Genomic DNA, 23,100 nt, shown 5'->3' on the forward strand with positions numbered 1-23,100 from the left:
CGCCCCCAACCCGCCTCCGTGCCAATGTCCCAGGAGGCGGGTATCCGACCTGTGCTGGGAGCCGCCTCCCCGAGGCGGGAAGGGGATTAGCGCCAATTAACTGCCTGTTAACAGGTAGTTAACAGGCAGTTTTTTGCCTAATCCCTATTTTTAGCCCTGAAGTGTGGGCTGTCCGACGGCTCCGAACCACGCCAAGTTAGTAAGGCGGACCGCCAGTCGGCAGGGGTTGGAGGGGTCGAGATGTCCGTTGTGCAGGTGAGTGATGGGTGCATGTGTGCAGAGGTAAGTGTGTGAGGTAAGTGTAAAGTGTTTTAATAAGTTTTACTTACCTTTACTTTCTCCTGCAGGCTTCCTTCCTTCAGTTCTCGGGAGTCCCTCAGCTCACCGGCACAGAAAGCAGAATGGCCGCTGAACTGTCAAAAGCTGCAGCCTCTGCTTTCTGGTCTGGAGAGATCTCTAACTGAGTCTGAGTAGAAGGACTCAAGTTAGAAGACAGATTGTCAGTGTTTGACAGCTTCACAGAGCTGTCAAACACTGATTTTTCAGCTGTCAAAAGCTCTTGACAGATGAAATGTCAATCGCTGATGCCACCAGTAACCAGGTGTCCCTTAATTGGCCTGCTGAGCCCGCTGGACGGGCTTAACAAGGTCAATCAAGGAAAAATCGCGTGGGTTGGCCACAAGTTGATGGAGGCGGGACTACAACCCAAAAAAGTGGGAGTCCCGCCTCCAAAAGCACCCCATTGACAAAATCGAGCCCAAGGGACGGATGGCAAAATCTAAAGGGTAAACTGAACTGGAGCAAAATGGAATTACAAGACCTCAGAAAGAGTCCCTGGATCACAGTGAATTTACTGATACATTGAGCTGGCGAGCAGAGATTCAAGCTTTGTAGGAAACAAAATGCGGGCCAGGTTACCGCCATGCCCCACAGTCCAACACCTCCCAGAACTCGCATATTGTATATTGAAGTCCCAGGGCTGGCTGATACTCTCACCTGGCCTGGGCAGCGCCATTAAGGCAATAGAGAACTTTTCTTTATAATTCAGGGAATTTTCGGATTAAAAGAGGGATGCTGAGTTTCCCTCGCTGTGGAGTGAGCTCGATAGCCAGTAGCAAGAGATGTTCTTATTTCCACTGAAGACACATTAACAGGGCTCAATCTGTGGCAAAGAGCTAGCCTGATTCAAGGTGTCCGAGCGCTCAGTGTCTCTGCACTTCAATGCATAACCCTATCTAAGGGTTGGCTCTTACTATGCCTCCCTAGCAATATTAAGCTAATGCAAAATGCCATTTAGTCTTTTGCTTAAGATGTATCGCAACACAGAGTTCAAAGTTACCAGCACCTAGTAATGTTTTAGCCCTGTACCCATGTCACTCTATTTAAAACAAAATACGTCATGATAGTCTGGTGAGGGCTAAAAATTTAAATATTACAAATAATAGATGGCTGACCAACTCTTGCAAGGTGACAGTGACTGAAGTGATGGGCATCACCTAAACTTACACAACAGAAGGTAAGCCCAGGATATTACTGCAGTAAGTCAAAGTAGGGCCAAAGGCCAGCAATGAAACTAGTGAAAAGTAAACTTGGGCCAAGTAACAGGAAAATCAACTACTGATCACTGCATTCTGTTTTTTTGTATCCATTCATGGGATGTGGGCGTTGCTGGCAAGGCCTAGCTTGCAGAACAGGCCCGAGTCCAATGTGTGGTTCAATTGAAAGGATACCTGGCACAGTGAGGAGCAGCCTGAAACTGGCGCTGAGGAGGCCTTATCAAGCGAGAGTGCTCCATCTCAAACTAAAGCTAACTTGAGGCTTAAGCTTCCAGTCTCCAAACTGAACCTTACACTATAGCTTTGCTAATTGCTCAGATTAGCCAACACATTGACAAAGTTGAATGCAGAAGTAGCAACATAAGTAACTTTGGGAATAATATGACAACAATACCGTGTAACTTGAAATTCATCCAAGCACAAACCAAGTTGCTGTCTTCTCATTATAAGGCTTGAGCTTTTAACCGTCTTCCTCATGACAAGTTAACTAGCATTGTTGTACCACACTTGACCCTGTGTATTTTTACATTTGCTGAACTGCAAACAAGCAGTTATTTTATCCCTGAAAAAAATACTGGTAATTACTGGGCTAAAACAATTTGGCTACTTCTGTTCCATCTAAATGTAGCCAGACTGCTAACCCTCTACCGCCCAGATTCAACTCTGCCAATCTAAAGCTGCCTTTATATTGTGTGAGACTCAAAGCCAGGGCACCAGCTCCTAACTCACTAAGGCTGAGAAGATCTTCTATTTCACCGGGGCCTCCTGACTACCAGCCTTTGCAAATCAGGCAAGTTAGCTTTTGAGTTGTTACCCTGTGCATCAGGACCTGGCAATCCTGGCAGAGCACCAAAGACAATGTAAAAGTAGCTCGAGTGCCTGCTGATAAAGCACTGCACAACCTTCTCCTATTTATTCTCACTCCAACAGTCAAACTGCGCAGGGACCAGAAACTAACATTCCAAATATTAAGTAGACTGGTTAAATTGCAAATGTTTTCAACCACATCAACTATCTAGATTTAGTATCTGTAGATCATTACGCTCGGTAAGTGCCCACTATTACCTCCAGATGTTTAAAGGTACTGGAATAGGCTGTGATTTAGCAAAGTGGAGATTGTGCTTGCTTTTAGCCATGATCATAGAAAGCAAGAGAATTCTTTGGGTTTGTGTATGAGTGTATTATTGAAAAAAGGTTTAGCAAGCTACCAACTCTGGCCGGTGGGCACTTAAGAATTAATCTGGAATTAGAAACTAGTATTAGTAATGGTGACCCATTACTATTAATTAGTAACAGTAATCGTTAAAACCCATCTGGTTCACTAATGTCCTTTAGGGAAGGAAATCTGCCGTCCTTACCTGGGCTGGCCTATATGTGACTCCAGACCCACAGCAATGTGGTTGATTCTTAACTGACCTCTGCGGTTCAAGGCAGCGGCTAAGCACTACCTTCTCAAGGGCAACTAGGGATGGGCAATAAATGTCGGCCTTGACAGCGACGCCCACATCCCATGAACGAATTTAAAAAAAATATTTTTTAATCTTAATTTCAACCATCTCCTGTTTTTTTTAAAATTCTGCACAAAAGTTTTGGTTTAGATGTAGCACCTTCAAAGGCCTATTAAATATTGCCCTGGACAAGTATATCTTTTTATGTAGGATATCTCCAAGCTGTTCTAGGAATAGGGTCAAAAAAGTGGGGATTTAAAGCTGCTGTATATTACTGGACGCACTGTTCTTAAAGCACTCTTAAGGACTATCCTAACACTGTCATTTTTAAACGTGATCAGTTTTTGAAAAACTGCATCGAAAAAAGGAATCTAAAAAATGTTTCTCGGGAACTGAAGGAAGCTAAGTTTCTGGCACAAGCAGCGGTTTTGGGCAATCACCAAGTGCGGGGTCATTAACAGAGCTGAGGAACAACACATTCTTCACAAAAGCTTCCAGTGGTCTTAAAAGGTCCTGTATCAGGCAGCGCACTAGCAGCAAAACAAAGCTCACCCAGAACTCCTCCAACAGTGGACTTCAATTCCAACTGGAAACGCGCAGACAAAACACTGACACGTCACACACTTAACCCTGCGCTTCCCAGCATCCAGTGAAACTGCAGCACTGCTTATAAGACTTCAACATGGGGCTCATGGTCAACAGCCCATTAGTGTTGGGATAACAACACTGCTAGAAAGCAGCTCACTGCGGATTGAAAATTCAGAGTGTAGACAAATGATTTTATATAGAACCTCACAAAAGTAAGGCATTCCACCCCAGGGGAGGGAAGCATACCTCACTTACTACATGATGGGAGGGAAATCGGTGTAACATAGAAACATAGAAGATAGGAGCAGGAGTAGGCCATTCGGCCCCTCGAGCCTGCTCCGCCATTTAATGAGATCATGGCTGATCATCCAAATTCAGTACCCTGTCCCTGCTTTCTCCCCATATCCCTTGATCCCTTTAGCCTTAATAGATGTAAAATCTAGGGATTAAATATTGGCTCCTTGAGTGATAGGAGTAGCAGTGGTTGTGGAACCACAGGTTTAGCTGGATTTAACTTCAGGAAAGGAGGGAAGAAAAAAGAGAGAAAACAAAACATAATCTTATGAAAGGAAGGCTAGAAGTGGCAGTAATTAGAGTTTTCAATTTGCAATGGGGAGGGACTCACAGTTACTGTAAACAAACATTCACACTTGAGCTCTCCCGAGAGAACGAGCTTCCCCATCTCATCCCGCTCATTGGGGAAGAAAGGATCCTTCCCACGTCACACAGAATTGACCAGGAAGTTCCACTGATGGCAACAGCTGAGATGTCATAGCTGGACCATCATATTCTCCCGATCAAAAAGAGGACTTAATAAAAGTGAGGGAGGGAATGATATAATTACCAAAAGCATGGGAAGAAAGTGTCAGTCTTCACTTGAATGAATAAAACTCAAGAGTTAAATAAGTAGTTCCTGTCTCAATTATTTCTTTTCTGCATGGTCCAGGAGATGGGATGTGTGCCCCAGAAGGCAATGATGACACGTTAAAGAGTAAAAGGAAGGGCAGATGAGTTGTATGTAACCAGACAGTCTTTCTTGTAAGGTTTGTACTACTTGTGGGCCACAAGTTCACGACATTCAGTTTCTTTGCCAATTAAAAAAAAAAAATCAATTCAAATGTACCTTGCTTTTTAAACAGCAACTAAGTAAAATCAGTGGGTTTATTAATATCTACCACAGCCTTAAAAGTGACCTGTACAAACGTTATGTATAAATACAATCTTCGTCCTGACCACTTCATAAAATACTACTTTTAAAAATTAATAGGATGTGCACGATATACAATATTCGGCTGGATAAACTAACATCTGAACTTTTTTAAAAAATAAATTAAATTTACGAGGGTACATTTGCTGATCGGAAACAGTTTCCTTTAGTGGCTTCAGTATCTAGCACTGCAGGTGAAAATACAAAAAGATACAGTCACTTAATAGTTCTGGACTGTATTGGATCTAGTCTGTCTGGGGGGGGGGGGGGTCATTACTTCTACGTGTCCAGAGTCTACATTTATGGAGGTGAGCACGTATTTACACATCACATTATTTACATACAGCCAAGTCACACCATATGTAGGCAGGGAGGGGGTAGACTTGTCGAGGCTATGTCTGGCTCCACCATGGTACCTGCCCAATTGAGCTGGTTGTCTGCACATCCCCTGGTTTGCCTGCAGACATACAATTTTCAGTGCACCTATTTAAAAACACACGCACACGCACCCGCACACACGGTACAGACTTGCATCAAATCTCTACATTTTCAGAAGCTAAACTGGCCTCTAAGACACCAATTTATCGTCTAAGTCAATGCAAGTCTTTATCACAGTCACACAGTGAGTCCTTGCAGATAATTAATTATGAGAACACAACCCTCTAACTATTCACTTAAATTTTTAAAAAATCAAATCATTAAAAAGTGAACTTACTACCAATTATTTGTTTTTCCAAGTCGGTTAAAAATATTTAACAAAAGATTTTTCCAAAGGACTCCACTGCAACACTCGGACATTTAGAGAGGCGAGTGCTGGACTTTTTCTTTCAACTGCACAAATTTGCTAATGAGTTTTCCCCCCTATCCCGTTCTTGCCAGTGACCGGAGTTACTTCTGAAACTCTTGACACATTTCCAAGATCAACAATGGCAGAAAATATCCTGTGATTTCATCCCAAAGCAGAATGTGTAGACGGACCAATGGTGAAAGCCGTTGCACTGTACGGGAACCTTTCAATCTCCCAAAATAAGCTTCACAAAAGATGCCACGTCCGTTTCTTTGGATTCGTGCAGCGTAAAGAAGGGATGTTGCTACAGAGAACAGAGAAACACAAGCGGTTAGAATTCAAGGAATGATTTTACTTCCACTTTCAATTAGAGATGTGAAACAGAACTCAGTTTTACCCGTGTACAACACCCAAAATTTTAACCCAGCTAGCTGCAGATTCACCGTCAATATACTGATGTCCAGGTTAGTCATAATATTTTAACTTAAAGACGAAAGAAAGAAAGACTTGCATTTATATAGCGCCTTTCATGACTTCAGGACATCCCAAAGCACTTTACAGCCAATGAAGTACTTTTGAAGTGTGGTCACTGTTGTAATGTAGGAAACACAGCAGCCAATTTGCACACAGCAAGGTCCCACAATGACCAGATAAACTGTTTTAGTGATGTTGATTGAGGGATAAATATTGGCCAGAACACCAGGGATATCTCCCCTGCTCTTCTTCGAAATAGTGCCCTGGGATTTTTTACGCCCACCCGAGACAGCGCTCCCTCAGCACTGCACTGGAGTGTCAACCTAGATTTTTGTGCTCAAGTCTCTGGTGTGGGTCTTGAACCCGCCACTGTCTGACTCAGAGACAAGAGTGCTGCCCACTGAGCCACGGCTGACACAACAGTTGTGAGTTAAAAAGAGCTGAGCATTTTTTAAAATTCAAAACCTAGTATATGTTGGTCAACCAGTTAAATGCAATGGGAGCCAATAGACACTCATTTTAACTGAGGACACGAATAGTGCTTTATATAAAAGCAAGTTCTTTCTTTTCAAATACTTACATGGGCAAAATCCACTAAATGTGGCATAATGCAACGACAAGTTTGATAGTCGAACAAACATTAATTTTCTTCATCACCTCACCTCTCAGCTTTAAGAACACAGCAAGGGAGAAGGACCATTTGTCCCAGTGAGATCTCTTTCTAACAAACTATGAATAAACTATACTATAAACCCGAGGGAGGTAAATAGTTGTAGGAAACTCTACTTACCTACAAATGAAAACAGATGAACTCCGACTCGACCAAAATCAGATATAGAAAATCATCAGTATATCAATCCAACGTTCCAATCTACATTATTCAACATTGCAATTTACATATCCAATACTGCTGTCGACATTACAATCTACATTAACCAACAGTACAATCTATGGTTATTCACCACTGCAGCCTGGACTATCCAACATTGCAAACTACTAAGTATTAACTTGACTCAATTGGTAGCACTCTCGCCTCTAATTCACAAGGTTGTGGGTTCAAGGCCCTCTACAGAATTGAGCACATAATTTAGGCTGACACATCAGTGCAGTACTTAGGGAGTGCTGCATTGTTCAAAGTGCTGTCTTGCAGATGGGACGTAAACATAGAAAACATAGAAGATAGGAGCAGGAGTAGGCCATTCGGCCCTTCGAGCCTGCTCCACCATTCAATGAGATCATGGCTGATCATCCAAATTCAGTACCCTGTCCCTGCTTTCTCCCCATATCCCTTGATCCCTTTAGCCTCAAGAAATATATCCAACTCTTTCTTGAATGTATTTAATGAACTGGCCTCCACTGCCCTCTTAGGCTCCAGGTATATGTAGAAGATCCCATGACACTATGAGAAGAAAAGCATAGAGTTCTCAGTGTCCTGGCTACCATTCAGCTCTCAACCAACACCAGTAGAAAATGGATCATCTGGTCATGCATCTCCTTCCTGTTTGCTGGGCCTCTGCTTTGTGCAGATTGGCTGCTGCCTTTGCCTACATTACAATAGTGATAGCACTTGAAAAGTTGTCTATTGGTTAAGTCTTTTCGGATGTCCGGAGGGACATGAATGGCGAATTCTATCTTCTTCCTTTTTTAAATACTTATCCAATTTCCTTTCAAGTGATGTTACAATCTTTGCCTCAATAGCAAACTGTAGTAAAGGATTCCATTTTCTCTTAATCCCGTGTGTGATAACTTCAACCTTCATTATGCTCATGATATTCCTGAGTTGATGCCTGGCTACTGATTCACTATGTACCCTCTCAAATCCTTTCATAATTATGAAAACTTTTAGTTGGTCCCCTTAACCTGCTAGAGAAAAACAATTTTCAAGCCTTTCTCCATGGCTTTACCCTTTCATTCCTGGGTATTGTTCCAGTGAATCTTCACTAACTATCTCCATCGCTCTAATATCCTTCCTACAATGGGAAACCCAGAGCTGCACACAATATTCCAAGTGTGGCGTAACCAGTATCGTGGACAAATTAACATCACTTCTTTCCTTTTGTATACAATGCATCTTTATATAAAATCCAGAAACTTCTATCTGCACTCACAGTTTTAAAGATTCCTATAAATGCACCCCGAAATCTCTCCCTTCTTCCACTTGCTTCAGAATCATACCATTTATAGCACATGTCCTTTTGCTATTCTTTTTCCCCACAATATACCATTTCACATTTCTCTGCACTGAACTCTATCCACTCCCTGCTTTCTGATCCCTAGCCATGTATCTATCCATGCTGCCACAGTTCCTTTAATAACATGCGTCTCAATTTTCACAAGTCTCTTCTGTGACACCTTATCCTTCTGAAAATCCATATATACAACATCCAACATATTCCCTTTACACACGCTTTCCATGGGGGGGGGGCGGAATCCCATTAAATTAGTCAAGCCTGACCTGACACGTTAGGCGAGGACACAGTCGAGTTCAGCTGCGATGCTCTCTGTAGCGTAACAGCATGAGGGCATTTACTGTCGGGGCTCACCCCTGAATAATGACCACTTGTGGAGGACAGAGGTAGTACTGCAACGTCACAACCTCAGTCTGGGTGTCAATGCCTTTGGGAGGAAAGTTGGCCAGAAACAGAAAAAGAAAAATTCACCATACATCTGGATTTTGAATAAAAGCTACCTTAAGCAGGCTGGTTTGTGGGAGTTTATAACAAGGCCCGAGTACTTACACAGCCAATTATATCAGGTTATTAACACCATCTGACAATTTTATGGCATTGTTTCTGCTAAATTAATATCTTCTAAACAAGTTATTTCAGGATAGCTCCTTCCTGTATTCTTGTTTTTCCCACTCAGATTTTCTGCTTTTATTCTTTTTCTCCTGAAGGTGTGGATTCCTGTCCTGACAGTACCTCACCCACGTAGTTCTTACTTCTGTGAGCCTGGACAGTGAACGGCAGGAGGCTATTCATCCATAACAGGCCATCAAGCACAGTTAAGACCAATCCGACCTCAGCTGAAGTCCACACATACGCACTTTCCAGCAAAGTCCAATAGACAGTAATTATGAATGGAAACCCCTGCCAATTATCTGCCCCCTCCAGCCCCCCACCCCCAGCCCCAAGCCTGGAGATGCAGAAGCCAGCTGCAGCATCCCATCACCATCCCTGCTTAAATTGTCTGACACAGCACAGATCAGTAATCGAGCCCGATACCTTTTTAATCTACACCATTCAGTGCCACATAACTGAGTGAGTTTACTTATCACTAGGGGAGCTCTATCTGTGTTTAAGGTTATATCTGGGAAGAGTTTCCAAGAAACTGTCTGGACTTCCTGATATAGGAGGATACCAATTCCTGCCAGCTCTACAGGCTGTGTCAATCTCTGGCAACTTTTAGACTCAAAAAAATCTAATTTCCATGAGGCCATTGCAAGGAGATTAAAAAGAAATGATTTTCAGGCAGTAACATTATGAAGCACAAGGAACAGCTGAATGGTGGGAAATGGACTTGCACCAGCAATGTTCCCCACTCACTTGAGCTCTTAACTGAGGGGTTCACGGCAATATTGAGCGGGGGCCACATGCTTCTCCTTGAGAAGGGCAGGGGAATGACCTTGGGATGGGGTGGGGCCGCCTCTGAGCTGCTTTAACAAACTTCATGCAGGGGGAGTTCCGAACAGGACTGGCAGAAACCTTGGAGCAAATCACATGCCCATTCCGCTGTAGAAAGTGTGCAACACAGGGAAAGCCAACTAGAGAAAAGGGGCGAAATAATAATTTACAGTAACTAAAGCAGATTCTGTACATTGAAAGCACTTCCTCTACAGTAACGTTTACTTAAGTTATTTAAGCGTACATTAATTTTTACAAATGGACAAACGGAACACTAAATACAGTTCCAAACGTGGCCACTGTCATAAGGACTCTCATGCCCGTGGACAAAAGAACACTTCAGCATTTTTTTTAAATCTCCTATGACTCGGGCGTCCAGTGACGTGGACACGAGACGTCCACTGAGATGCAACATTGAGATGTTGCACGGAGCAGTGATGGGACAGGCGACATCCCCACAACACACTGAATCTCTAATCACAGTCCAGCAATCCAGAGAGGCAAGAAGCGGAGAGAAAAAGCAAACATGGGCAGTAGAAAGAGAGTGAGTAAATCCACAGATAATACTTCCGAGCAACCAGGTCGACAGCGCCTGAAAGCAAGCTGTCTGACCTCACTGTTGGTGGAGGAATGGCGTGTGCCACTGGAATATCACAACAGAAGATACAGATCAGCTATGATCTAACTGAATGGCGGAAAAAGCTCGAGGGGCTGAATGGCCTCCTCCTGTTCCTATGTTCCCAAGTGCGAGAAAGTAACTTACAAAATGGAAGGAAGGGGAAATAGGTTTTAAACTAAAGAAACACCCAATGAGATACATGGATTGGAGTGGCTCTGCCCAGTTTTTAAATTCTGCCAATGTCTGATCATTATTATTTATTTAAAATCTGATGTGTTTTAAAAATTACATAGAATTTCATAGCATTTACAGCACAGAAACAGGTCATTCGGCCCAGCTGGTCTATGTTGGTACAACAACAGAAAATGCTGGGAACACTCAGCAAGTCAGGCAGCATCGTGGAGAGAGAAACAGAGTTAACCTTTCAGGTCGATGACCCTTTGACAGAACGTTCTGACGAAGGGTCATCGACCTGAAACGTTAACAGTATGGTATGGCACAGTATGGTATGGCAGCTGTAGCTACTATGACCGGAAAGCCCTGCAGCGGGTAGTCAAAACTGCCCAACGCATTACCGGCACCCGGCTACCGACCATAGAGCACATATACCAGAAACGCTGTTTACGGAGGTCACGGTCCATCATCAAAGACCCTACCCACCCCAGCCACAGTCTGTTCGCCCTCCTGCCATCTGGGAGACGCTACAGAGGCATTCGCACCCGTACGACCAGATTTAGGAACAGCTTCTTTCCCAGGGCTGTCATCCTACTGAACTCCACAAATAAACTCTAAAGCCTGCACATCTGCCAATGCACTTTATTATGGTTATGTTTATGTTAGTGTATTACAAGCCAAATGTATGTTGAATGTTTAAATGTCTTAATCTAAATGTACACTCTCGGGAGCCGCAAGCCTACATTTCGTTGTACTGCACTTGTGCACTAACAATGACAATAAAGTTGATTATGATGATATGATGATGTACTTATCTAGCTTCCCCTTAAATGCAGCTATGCTATCTGTCTCAACTGCTCCATATTGGTAGCAAGTTCCACACTCTAACCAGGCTCCAGGTAAAAGAAGTTAAAGGTAACAACTACAGGCGGAAGGTCATAATGCACATCCCCGCCCCAGATATCAGTTTAAGTGAGGTGGGCAGGGAGATTAAACATGAATAGCAGACCCATCCTGCATTGTCCCCATAGCACATCAGGAAATAAGTACATTTATATCAGAAAGCAAAGATGTAAACTGGATTTGGAAAAGCCTTAAAAGGAATTTTCGTCTGGAAGTAATTTTGGTCCTGAGCTTCCGCTGCTCACTCAGATGCTGTACTGTAGCATCAATAATGAGGTTGTGTGTATCAGGTGCCCAATCAAACCCCCCAACTTCAATTTCAACACTTCAATTACGGGCAGCCTGTCATCGCAGCATTCTATTGGAGCAACATTAAACTAACAATAGATGGAGCAATACAAATGACCTCTTCAGACAACCCACATCATTTCACAAGACTGTAATCCTAACCCCAAACAAAACCATTTGCCAGTGATTTACGCTCTTCGTGACGTAAAGTGTCAACGATTCAAGGCTTCCAGGTCTGCTTATTTGAAAGTTGAGATCTTTTTTTCCATGACTAACCTTCGAAATGTATTAAAATACTCTGTGCAGGGTTTGTTTACATAATATTTTTTTTCATAAAGCTCCATCTGCTCTGATGTGGAACTCCCTCCAACACGCTCCAGTCACGGACACACAGGGAGCTGTGAAATCATTCTCCCAATTTAAGGTCCAGCGGCTGCTCCTTAAATTACTGCCATGCTGACTCAAATTATACTGTGATTCAGCAAAACAGTAACTTACCGAGCATACAGACCAGTATTCTTTCCATAAGAACATAAGAAATAGGAGTAGGCCATTTGGCCCGTCGAGGCTGCTCTGCCAATCAATAAGATTATGGCTGATCTTCTACCTCAACTCCACTTTCCTGCACTATCCCCATATCCCGTAATATTCACAAATCTATCGAACTCTGTCTTGAATATATTCAATGACTGAGCCTCCACAACCCTCTGGGGTAGAGAATTCCAAAGATTTACCACACTCCGAGTGAAGAAATTTCTCCTCATCTCAGTCCTAAATGGCCGATCCCTTGTTCTGAGACTGTGGCCGCGATTTTGCTGCTGCTCAGAGGGCGGGTTTGGAGGCAGGTCAGAGGTTAAATTCGATTTTATTGACAGTGGGTTCCGAATCCGCCATCAACCCACTTCCAAACAGCTTTTCCAAGTGTCGGGTCCCCGATTTGCGAATGGACCCAACACCTAGCGGCGGGAAGCGGATTAAAGGCAATTGCCTGCCTATTAACAGGTACCTGTCAGTAGTTTTCAGCCTGTTATTGGATTTTCCCGCTTCTGGGTCGGGTTTCCCGACGTCCGGACACCACGCCAGGTAAGTGTGGCGTGTTGAGTCTGGTGTAATGTTTGTGAAAAGATGACACCTGCAGAAGTGATGTGAAGGATGCAATGTTGCACATGGTGAGTTTCAGAGCAAAGAAAATGTTGGTTACTACATTTTTAAAACATTTACAGATTTCTTTAGCTAACAAGTTTTTAAATCCAACTGTATGTCCAGTGCCACCTCATTGGAAGAACCTCTCTCACCAGTGACAGATCACTTCTGTCACCTCACCTGCAGCTGCCATTTATTCCAGCATATGGAGGGAGTCATTGGAGAGCCTGGGTGCAAGAGTTTACCTTTATGCAGTGATTGTCACTATTTTCAGCACCTCAATGCTGTCAAAACACTGAGAAATAAACTGTCAAAATAAAATTGTGCGTGGTCCCTTTAAGGAAACCGGCAGATGAAGCTTCATCAAATGACATAATCAGACCCGCTTCCTGCTAATTGGCCGGCAAGCCCGCAGGGCAGTCTTAACAAGGCTAATCAAGGAAAAATCATGTCTGTGGAGTGGAGGCAGCTGGGGATGGGACTGGAAACCGGAAACCAGCTGGCCCGCCCCCATCCCGACACGGTTGACAAAATCGCGGCCTGTGACCCCTAGTTCTGGACTCCCCAGCCAGGGGAAACATCCTCCCTGCATCTACCCTGTCAAACCCTGAAATAATTTTGTATGTTTCAATGAGATCATCTCTCATTCTTCTAAACTCTAAAGATTATAGCCCTAGTTTACTCAATCTCTCCTCATAGGACAATCGCCCCATCCCAGGAATCAGTCTGGTGAACCTTCGCTGCACTCTCTCTGGCAAGTATATCCTTCCTTAGGTAAGGAGACCAAAACTGTACACAGTACTCCAGGTGTGGTCTCACCAGGGTCCTATATAATTGCAGTAAGACGTCTTTACTCTTATACTCAATTCCTCTTGTAATAAAGGCCAACATACCATTTGCTTTCCTAATTGCTTGCTGTACCTACATGTTAACATTCAGTGATTCATAGCCAAGGACACCCAGGTCCCTCTGAACACCAACATTTCCCAATCTCTCACCATTTAAAAAATACTCTGCTTTTCTATTTTTCCTACCAAAATGGATAACTTCACATTTCTCCACATTATATTCCATTTGCCATGTTCTTGCCCACTCACTTAGCCTGTCCATATCCCCTTGAAGCCTCCTTGCATCCTCCTCACAACTTACATTCCCACCCAGCTTTGTATCATCAGCAAACTTGGATATATTACATTTGGAGCCCTCATCCAAATCATTGATATAGATTGTGAATAGCCAAGGCCCAAGCACTGATCCTTGCGGTACCCCATTAGTTAGAGCCTGCTAATCCGAAAATGACCCGTTTATTCCTACTCTGTTTTCTGTCCGTTAACCAATCCTCAATCCATGCGAGTATATCACCCCCAATCCCATGAGCCCTAATTTTGTTTAATAAACTCTTGTGTGGCACTTTATCGAATGCCTTCTGAAAATCCAAATACACCACATCCACTAGTTCCCCCTCATCTATTCTGCTAGTTACAACCTCAAAAAATTCATTTGTCAAATACGATTTCCCTTTCATAAATCCGTGCTGATTCTGCCCAATCCTATTATTATTTTCTAAGTTCCCTGTTACCACGTCTTTAACAATAGATTCTAGCATTTTTCCTACTACTGATATCAGGCTAACTGGTCTGTAGTTCCCTGTTTTCTCTCTCCCTCCTTTCTTAAATAGTGGGGTTACATTTGCTACCTTCCAATCCGCAGGAACAGTTCTAGAATCTATGGAATTTTGGATAATGACAACCAATGCATCCATTAGCTCTATAGCCACCTCTTTCATAACCTGAGGATGTAGGCCATCAGGTCCAGGGGATTTATCGGCTTTCAGTCCCATTAATTTCTCCAGTACTATTTTTTTTACTAATACTAAATTTCTTTCAGTTTTTCATTCTCTAGACCCTTGGTTCTCCACTATTTCCAGGAAGTTTTTTGCGTCTTCTTCCGTGAAGACAGACACAAAGGGCTCGAATTTCATCGGGCCGTTGAGGCAGGATTGGAGGCATGTGGGGGGTTAAAATCGCAAAATCGGGGGGGCACGAACCCATCCCGCCCCCATGCCCGTTTCCCAGGAGGCGGGTACCCGACCTGTGCTGGGAGCCGCCTCCCCGAGGCGGGAAGGGGATTAGTGCCAATTAACTGCCTGTTAACAGGCAGTTTTTAGCCTAATCCCTATTTTTATCCCTGAACTGTGGGCTGCCCGACAGCTCCAAACCACCCAAGTTAGCGAGGTAGACTGTCGGACTTGGACGGTTCGAGATGTCTGGTGTTCAGGTGAGTGATGGGTGCATGAGTGCAGAGGTAAGTGTGTTTGGTGTGTGTAAAGTGTTTAAATAAGTTTTACTTACCTTTACAAGCTTCCTTCCTTCAGGTCTCGGGAGTCCCTCATCTCACTGGCACAGAAAGCAGAATGGTCGCGAGCTGTCAAAATCTGCAGCCTTCTGCTTTCTGTTCTGGAGAGATCTCTAAATCAGCCTGAGAGGAAGGAATTAGAGTACAGATTGTCAGTGTTTGACAGCTTCAAAGAGCTGTCAAACGCTGATATGTCATCTGTCAAAAGCTCTTGACAGATGAAATGTCAACCTGTGACGTCACCTGTTGCCAGGTGGCCCTTAATTGGCCTGCTGAGCCCGCTGGGCGGACTCAACAAGGTCAATCAAGGGAAAATCGAGTGGGTTGGCCACAACTCGATGGAGGCAGGACTACAACCCCAAATGTGGGAGTTCCGCCTCCTACTCGCCTCCATTGATAAAATCCAGATCAAGGTATTTGTTTAATTTCTCTGCCATTTCTTTATTCCCCATTATAATTTTTCGTGTCTCAGCCTGTATGGGACCCCTATTTACTTTCGCTAATCTTTTCCTTTTTACATACCTATAGAAGTTTTTACAGTTTGTTTTTATGTCTCTTGCTAGTTTACTCTCATATTCTATTTTTCCTTTCTTTATCAATTTCTTGGTCCTCCTTTGCTGAATTCTAAAATCCTCCCAATCCTCAGGCTTACTACTCTTTTTGGCAACATTATAAGCCTCTTCCTTTGATCTAATATTATCTTTAACTTCTCGTTGACCACGGTTGAACCGCTTTCCCTGTGGGTTTTTTGTGCCTTAAAGGAATGTATATTTGTTGTAAATTATGTATTAATTCTTTAAATGCTAGCCATTGCTTGTCTACCATCATACCTTTTAATGTAGTTTCCCCAATCTACCTTAGCCAACTCGCCCCTCATACCTGCATAGTTTGCTTTTTTTAGATTGAAGACCCTAGTTTTGGATTTAACTGAATCGCTTTCAAACTCAGTATAAAATTCTATCATATTATGGTCACTCTAAGGCCCCTTTACTACAAGGTTAATAATTAACCTTTTCTCACTGCACAATACTAGATCTAAAGTAGTCTGTTCCCTAGCTGGTTCCTCAAAATACTGATCTAGAAAACTATCTTGTATACATTCCATGAACTCGTCCCCCACACTACAGTATTACTGCAAATTTGGCTTGCCCAGTCTATATGTAGATGAAAGTCCCCCATGATTACTGTATTACCCTCGTTACAGGTGCCTCTAATTTCCTGATTTATACTCTGCCCTAAATTACAACTACTGTTTGGGGGTCTATAAACAACTCCCACCAATGTTTTCTGCCCCTTGCTGTTTCTTAGCTCCACCCAAACTAATTCTACTTCTTGATTTTCGGAGCTAAGATCCTTTCTCTCTACTGTCTTTATCCCATCCTTTATTATCAGGGCTACCCCTCCTCCTTTTCCATTTTGCCTATCTCTTCTAAAAGTTAAGTATCCTGGAATATTTAGTTCCCAACCTTGGACACTTTGCAACCACGCTTCTGTTATACTATTAGATCAAACCTATTAATTTCTATCTGTGCTATTAATTCATCTATTTTGTTGCGAATGCTTCACGCATTCAGATATGGTGCCTTTAGCTTTGACTTATTTCTATTTTTCCCTGACGTCACCTTAGTCACTAATGCCTTATTACCTTTGTTACTCGCTCTGTCCCTTCCTGACCCATTTTGCTTATTTTTACCCAAAATTCTACTCCAGAGCCTTAACATTTCTCTCGCTGCTTTTAAATTTACTCTTTCCTGAATCCTCCCACGCCCCTTCATTAGTTTAAAGCCCTGTCTACTGCCCTAGATATTGGGTTCACCAGGACACTGGTCCCAGCCCGGTTTAAGTGGAGCCCATCCCAACGGAACAGCTCCCTCTTTCCCCAGTACTGGTGACAGTACCCCATGTACTGAAACCCCTTCCTCCCACACCACTGTTTGAGGAACACATTTAAACCTCTAATCTATTTATTCCTATGCCAATTTGCACGTGGCTCAGGTAACAATCCAGAGATTACCACCTTTGAGATTCTGCTTTTTAAATTGGATCCTAGCTCCTCAAACTCCCTCATCAGAACCTCATTCCTAGTTCTACCTATGTCGTTGGTTCCTACGTGGACCATGACATCTGGATCCTCCCCCTCCCACTCCAAGTTCTTCTCCAGCTGTGAGATGTCATCTCTAACCCTGGCACTGGGCAGGCAACGCAACCTTCGGAACTCTCGGTCGCAGCTGCAGAGAACAGTATCTATCCCCCGCCTATACTGTCCCCTACCACAACTACATTCACTTTTACTCCCCCCACTTGAATGGTCAGTTTGCTCATCCATCATGCAGGCTTTTCCCTCATCCACACAAGCAGCAAGAACGCCATACCTGTTGGACAAGGGCAGAGTTGTCGAATCTGGAGGTAACCAAGTCGTGGGTGAGGGTTTCAGCAGACAAGGGGCTGAGGCAGAGATGGGGGATATTACAGAGGTAGAAGTAGACGGTCTTGGTGATGGAGAGGATTAAGTCTATTTCTCCTGGATATTCCATTCAACACAAGTACTTAACCTCCCTGGGATTAACGTGGCATCTTATTTCCAAACCAGTACCTGCTTCAGATGGTATGCAACTAAATGTATAACACATTATTGTACATGAGGGCCAAGAGCAAATACAGGTACAGTAGTGCCGGGGTTATGGTGCTGGGCCAGCAATCAGGCAAGTTGTGAAATTTATTTCAATGTATCTGGTAATTTGTGGGATATCAGATTGTCATAAAAACCCAATGTCCTTCATTAGGGAACCTGCCAATTACCATCAAGTCTGGATGTCCTACATGTAACACTAAGAGGTTGACCCTCAATACCCTCGGAGTTAGCTGAGCAAGTTCCCGACTTGTACGAACCATCGCTATTCAAGAAGGCGGCCTACCATCTTCTCAGGGCAACCATGGATGGGCAATAAATGTGGCTTTGCCAGCACTGCCCACATCCCAAGAATATTTTTTTTAATGAACATCTGAACCAGACCCTATTCAAATCATGTTTATTTTGTAGTTATCAGGAATTGGTGTCTTAGCTTGAACATTGGCCACTCACCCATATTCACTGGGAGAATTTACACATGGAGAAAGAATGTGAACTCACAGCAGTGGTGTAAACCAGATGTGAGAATGCATCATGTTCTCTATAGCTGGAGAGTGCAGTGTAACACGAAACCTGTAGGGAGCAGGGCCTCACGGGGTGACGCAAACTCACATTGAGCTACGTCCAAAACTGAATGCTGTTTCAATCTGCAGTGGCAATGATACTGCTTTGTAGTAATGAGATAAATGACAGTGTACCTCCAGATTCCTGCTGGAGGTGGTGCAACCAACCATTTTGACATCATTGATGTTTTAACATCAAGTCACGGCAATATTTAATTAAATATGTAGGATAACATAAGGTGGAACTTCAATCGAGCAGTCTGAATGTTAAAATAACAAGTCCTGCCAGTTTATTATCATCTGGACTCTTGAGCCTGGCTGCTGCGTTGAACTCCATCCCATTGTCTGCTGTTTAGTGCAGGAAGGTAGAGTTGAGGTAGAAGATCAGCCATGATCTTGTTGAATGGTGGAGCATCCTCGAAGGGCCAAATGGCCTACTCCAACTCCTATTTCTTATGTAATATAGAACCGTAATACAGTACAGCTAATTTCACATACAGGAAACTTTCTGGTATCCGGCACTGACGGGACCGAGCTGGTGCCGGTCGATCAACATTGCCGGAAAAACGAGCACTAATATTAAAACATACGGAGCTTCTGAGCTCTGTCTGAAGCAACAAACCCTGTTGCTTAGCAACAGCTTCAAAACAGTCGGCGCAGCTTGCAAGCGTCTCTGTAGCTAAGCAACAGCTTCAGCTAGACGCTTGCAGAGCCAGGACTGGAGAAAAAAAGCAACGAAAAGTAAAAAAACTTATCTGAACCGACTCCTGAATTTTGCCGGTGGCTAGAGCATTCCAGATATTTAACCTCTGGTTAAATGAAAGTTTCCTGTACTTATTACTGTTGTGATGTTGAAGGCCAAGCAGAGTAAAGCTGGCCCGTGTATGTGGCCTCGAACCTGACATCATGTGACAGGTACAATAGTATCAGAAGTTTTGCACTAAGCAGCAGGTTAGTGGGAAACAAACTGTATGGATACAGAACAGCAAAGCCCGGAGAGTGCGTTAAAAGGGCCGCTATTCCACCAAGTCTGATTAATTGTGAGTGAAGTACCCCTGCACAGGCTCCGATAACCACACATGCCCGTGCAATAGGAACCTTTAATACCGCCCCAAGAATACTGTAGATTATGGAATGCTCTACGTCCTCCACCATCATACATTAAATCATCTGAACAGTTCAGCCATCAACCAAACCACTTTTTCCATGTTGTAGGAGAAGGAGGGAAGGATGGGTGGAAAGTCTGTACAGACTGGATTACTTTGGCAGTAATGTCATTCAGACAAACTAAAGAAAGGCAATGCAGAGTCCCACAATAGTCAATCCACAGTCAATTTCTCAAAGGATAAAGAATATAAGAAAAAGGAGCAGGAGTAGGCCATTCAGCCCTTCGAGCCTGTTCCGCCATTCAATAAGATCATAGTTGATCTTCTACCTCATCTCCACTTTCCTGCACTATCCCCATTTCCCTTGATTCCCTTAATATTCAAAAATCTATCACTCTCTGTCTTGAATATACTCAACGACTGAGCCTCCACGGCCCTCTGGGGGAGAGAATTCCAAAGATTCACCACTCTCAGCCAAGAAATTTCTCCTCATCTCAGTCCTAAATAGCAGACCCCTTATTCTGAGACTGTGACCCCTGGTTCTAGACTCCCCAGCCAGGGGAAACATCCTCCCTGCATCTACCCTGTCAAGCCCTGTAAGAAATTTGTATGTTTCAATGAGATCATCTCTCATTCTTCTAAACTCTAGACCGTGGATGTTCAATTCACATATTCAATTAATAAAAGACACTTCAGGTTTTGAAAAAGATGTTTTATTTCAGCAAGGTCTTGTTGACATACTATACTGGGGGATCCATGCAGCTTCTGAATAGGCTCACTTCTGGTGTAGGATAAAGATTAACAATGATGATGATGATGTAGTACATGAGGTAACATGGCTGATACTATACTGCTCTAAAACAGCTGTGGGGGCAAGTGTGGTTTTCATAGAGTCAGAGTTATACAGCACAGAAAGACGCCCTTCGGCCCATCGTGTCCGCGCCGGTCATCAAGCCCCGTCTATTCTAATCCCATTTTCCAGCACTTGGTCCGTAGCCTTGTATGCTATGGCGTTTCAAGTGCTCATCTAAATGCTTCTTGAATGTTGTGAGGGTTCCTGCCTCTACCACCCTTTTAGGCAGTGAGTTCCAGATTCCAACCACCCTCTGGGTGAAAAAGTTTTTCCTCAAATCCCCTCTAAACCTCCTGCCCCTTACCTTGAAACTATGCCCCCTGGTTATTGACCCCTCTACTAAAGGTGAAAAGTTCCTTTCTAGCTACCCTATCTATGCCCCTCATAATTTTGTACACCTCGATCAGGTCCCCCCTCAGCCTTCTCTGCTCTAAGGAAAACAACCCCAGCCTGTCCAGTCTCTCTTCATAGCTGAAGTGCTCCAGCCCAGGTAACATCCTGGTGAATCTCCTCTGCACCCTTTCCAATGCAATCACATCCTTCCTATAGTGTGGTGACCAGAACTGCACACAGTATTCCAGCTGTGGCCTAACTAGCGTTTTATACAGCTCCATCATAACCTCCCTGCTCTTATATTCTATGCCTCGGCTAATGAAGGCAAGTATCCCATATGCCTATTTAACCACCTTATCTACCTGTCCTGCTGCCTTCAGGGATATATGTACATGCACACCAAGGTCCCTCTGATCCTCTGTCCTTCCTAGGGTCCTACCATTCATTGTGTATTCCCTTACCATGTTAGTCCTCCCAAAATGCATCACCTCACACTTTTCAGGGTTAAATTCCATTTGCCACTGTTCTGCCCATCTAACCAACCCATCTATATCGTCCTGTAGCCTGAGGTTTCCCTCCTCGCTATTTACCACTCCACCAATTTTCGTGTCATCTGCGAACTTACTGATCATACCTCCTACATTCATATCGAAAATCATTAATGTACACTAAAAAAAGCAAAGTACCCAGCACCGATCCCTGCAGTACACCACTGGGCACAGGCTTCCAGTCACAAAAACAACCTTCGACCATCACCCTCTGCCTCCTGCCACTAAGCCAATTTTGGATCCAATGTGCCAAGTTGCCCTGAATCCTATGGGCTCTTACCTTCTTGACCAGTATCCCATGCAGGACTTTGTCAAAAGCCTTACTGAAGTCCATGTAGACCACATCAACTGCACTACCCTCATCCACACACCTAGTCACCCCCTCGAAAAATTCAATCAAATTGGTCAGACATGATCTCCCCCCGACAAAGCCATGTTGACTATCCCTGATTAATCCTTGCCTCTCCAAGTGGAGACTAATGCTGTCCCTCAGAATTTTTTCCAATAATTTCCCTACCACTGATATTAGGCTCACTGGCCTGTAATTCCCTGGTTTATCCCTACTACCCTTCTTGAATAATGGCACTACGTTAGCTGTTCTCCAGTCCTCTGGCAGAGGTTCTGAAAATGTGTGTCAGAGCCCCTGCAATCTCCTCCCTTGCCTCACAGCGCAGCCTGGGATACATCTCGTCTGGGCCTGGGTATTTAACCACTTTTAAGCCCGTTAAAACCGCTAGTACCTCCTCCCTCTCCATACTAATTTGTTCAAGTATATCACAATCCCCCTGCCTGATTTCTATGCCTACATCGTCCTTCTCCATAGTGAACACAGATGCAAAATATTCATTTATAACCTCACCTACATCTTCTGGCTCTACACACAGATTGCCACTTTGGTCCCTAATGGACCCTACTCTTTCCCTGGTTATCCTCTTGCCCTTAATATACTTATAAAACACCATGGGATTTTCCTTTATTTTGCCCGCCAGTGTTTTTTCATGCCCCCTCTTCGCTCTCCTAATTTCTTTTTTAAGTACCCCCCTGCACTTTCTATACTCCTCTACGGCTTCCACTGTTTTTAGTCCTTTGTAACTGCCAAAAGCCTCCCTTTTTTTCCTAATCCATTCTCGTATATCCCTTGACATTCAGGGTTCCCTGGGCTTGTTGGTCCCACCCTTGACCTTTACGGGAACATGTTGCCATTGTACTCTCTCTATTTCCTTTCTGAAAGACTCCCACTGCTCTGATGTGGATTTTTCTACAAGTAGCTGATCCCAGTCCACTTTGGTCAGATCCAGCCTTATCATCATATTAAAATTGGCCTTCCCCCAAATTAGAACCTTTATTTCCGGTCCATCTTTTTCCTTTTCCATGACTACCTTAAATGTCACCGAATTATGGTCAGTTACCAAAATGCTCTCCTACTGACACTTCTACCACTTGCCCGGCTACATTCCCTAGAATTAGGTCCAGTACCGCCCTCTCTCTTGTAGGACTTTCTACATGCTGGCTCAAAAAGCTCTCCTGGATGCACTTTAAGAATTCCGCACCATCTAAGCCTTTCACACTCTGACTATCCCAGTTAATATTGGGGAAGTTGAAATCCCCTATTATCACCCTATTATTTCTACACTTCTGAGATTTGCCGACATATCTGTTCCTCTATCTCCCCCTGACTGTTAGAGGGCCTATAGTACACTCCCAGCAAAGTGCTTGCCCCCTTTTTGTTTTTAAGTTCTACCCATATGGCCTCATTAGAGGAACCTGCTAAGATATCATCCCTCCTTACAGCAGTAATTGACGCCTTGATGAATATTGCGACACCCCCTCCTCTTTTACACACCCCTCTCTCTCGCCTGAAGATTCTATACCCCAGAATATTGAGCTGCCAGTCCTGCCCCTC

The 23,100-nt window shown here is 43.7% G+C and overlaps 1 protein-coding gene across 3 annotated transcripts in view; it reads right to left on the reverse strand.

Moving 5' to 3' along the window:
* Positions 1-4,716: 4,716 nt before the first annotated feature.
* Positions 4,717-23,100, reverse strand: part of map2k6 (mitogen-activated protein kinase kinase 6) — a 164,473-nt gene continuing 146,089 nt past the window's right edge. For 2 of the 3 annotated variants that reach the window (XM_085963752.1, XM_085963750.1), the window contains 2 exons: positions 12,674-12,799; positions 5,803-5,890 (listed from right to left, as the gene is read on the reverse strand). In XM_085963752.1, the coding sequence (XP_085819878.1) occupies positions 12,695-12,799 (105 nt within the window). In that variant the 3' untranslated portion in view covers positions 5,803-5,890; positions 12,674-12,694. Of the gene's footprint in view, positions 5,891-12,673; positions 12,800-23,100 lie in introns of all 3 variants that reach the window. The other variant, XM_085963751.1, reaches the window with a different exon arrangement.

This window comes from Somniosus microcephalus, chromosome 21 (assembly GCF_052327205.1).
Source record: "Somniosus microcephalus isolate GS21.2 chromosome 21, FLI_Smic_1.0, whole genome shotgun sequence".
Taxonomy (NCBI): Eukaryota; Metazoa; Chordata; class Chondrichthyes; order Squaliformes; family Somniosidae; genus Somniosus; species Somniosus microcephalus.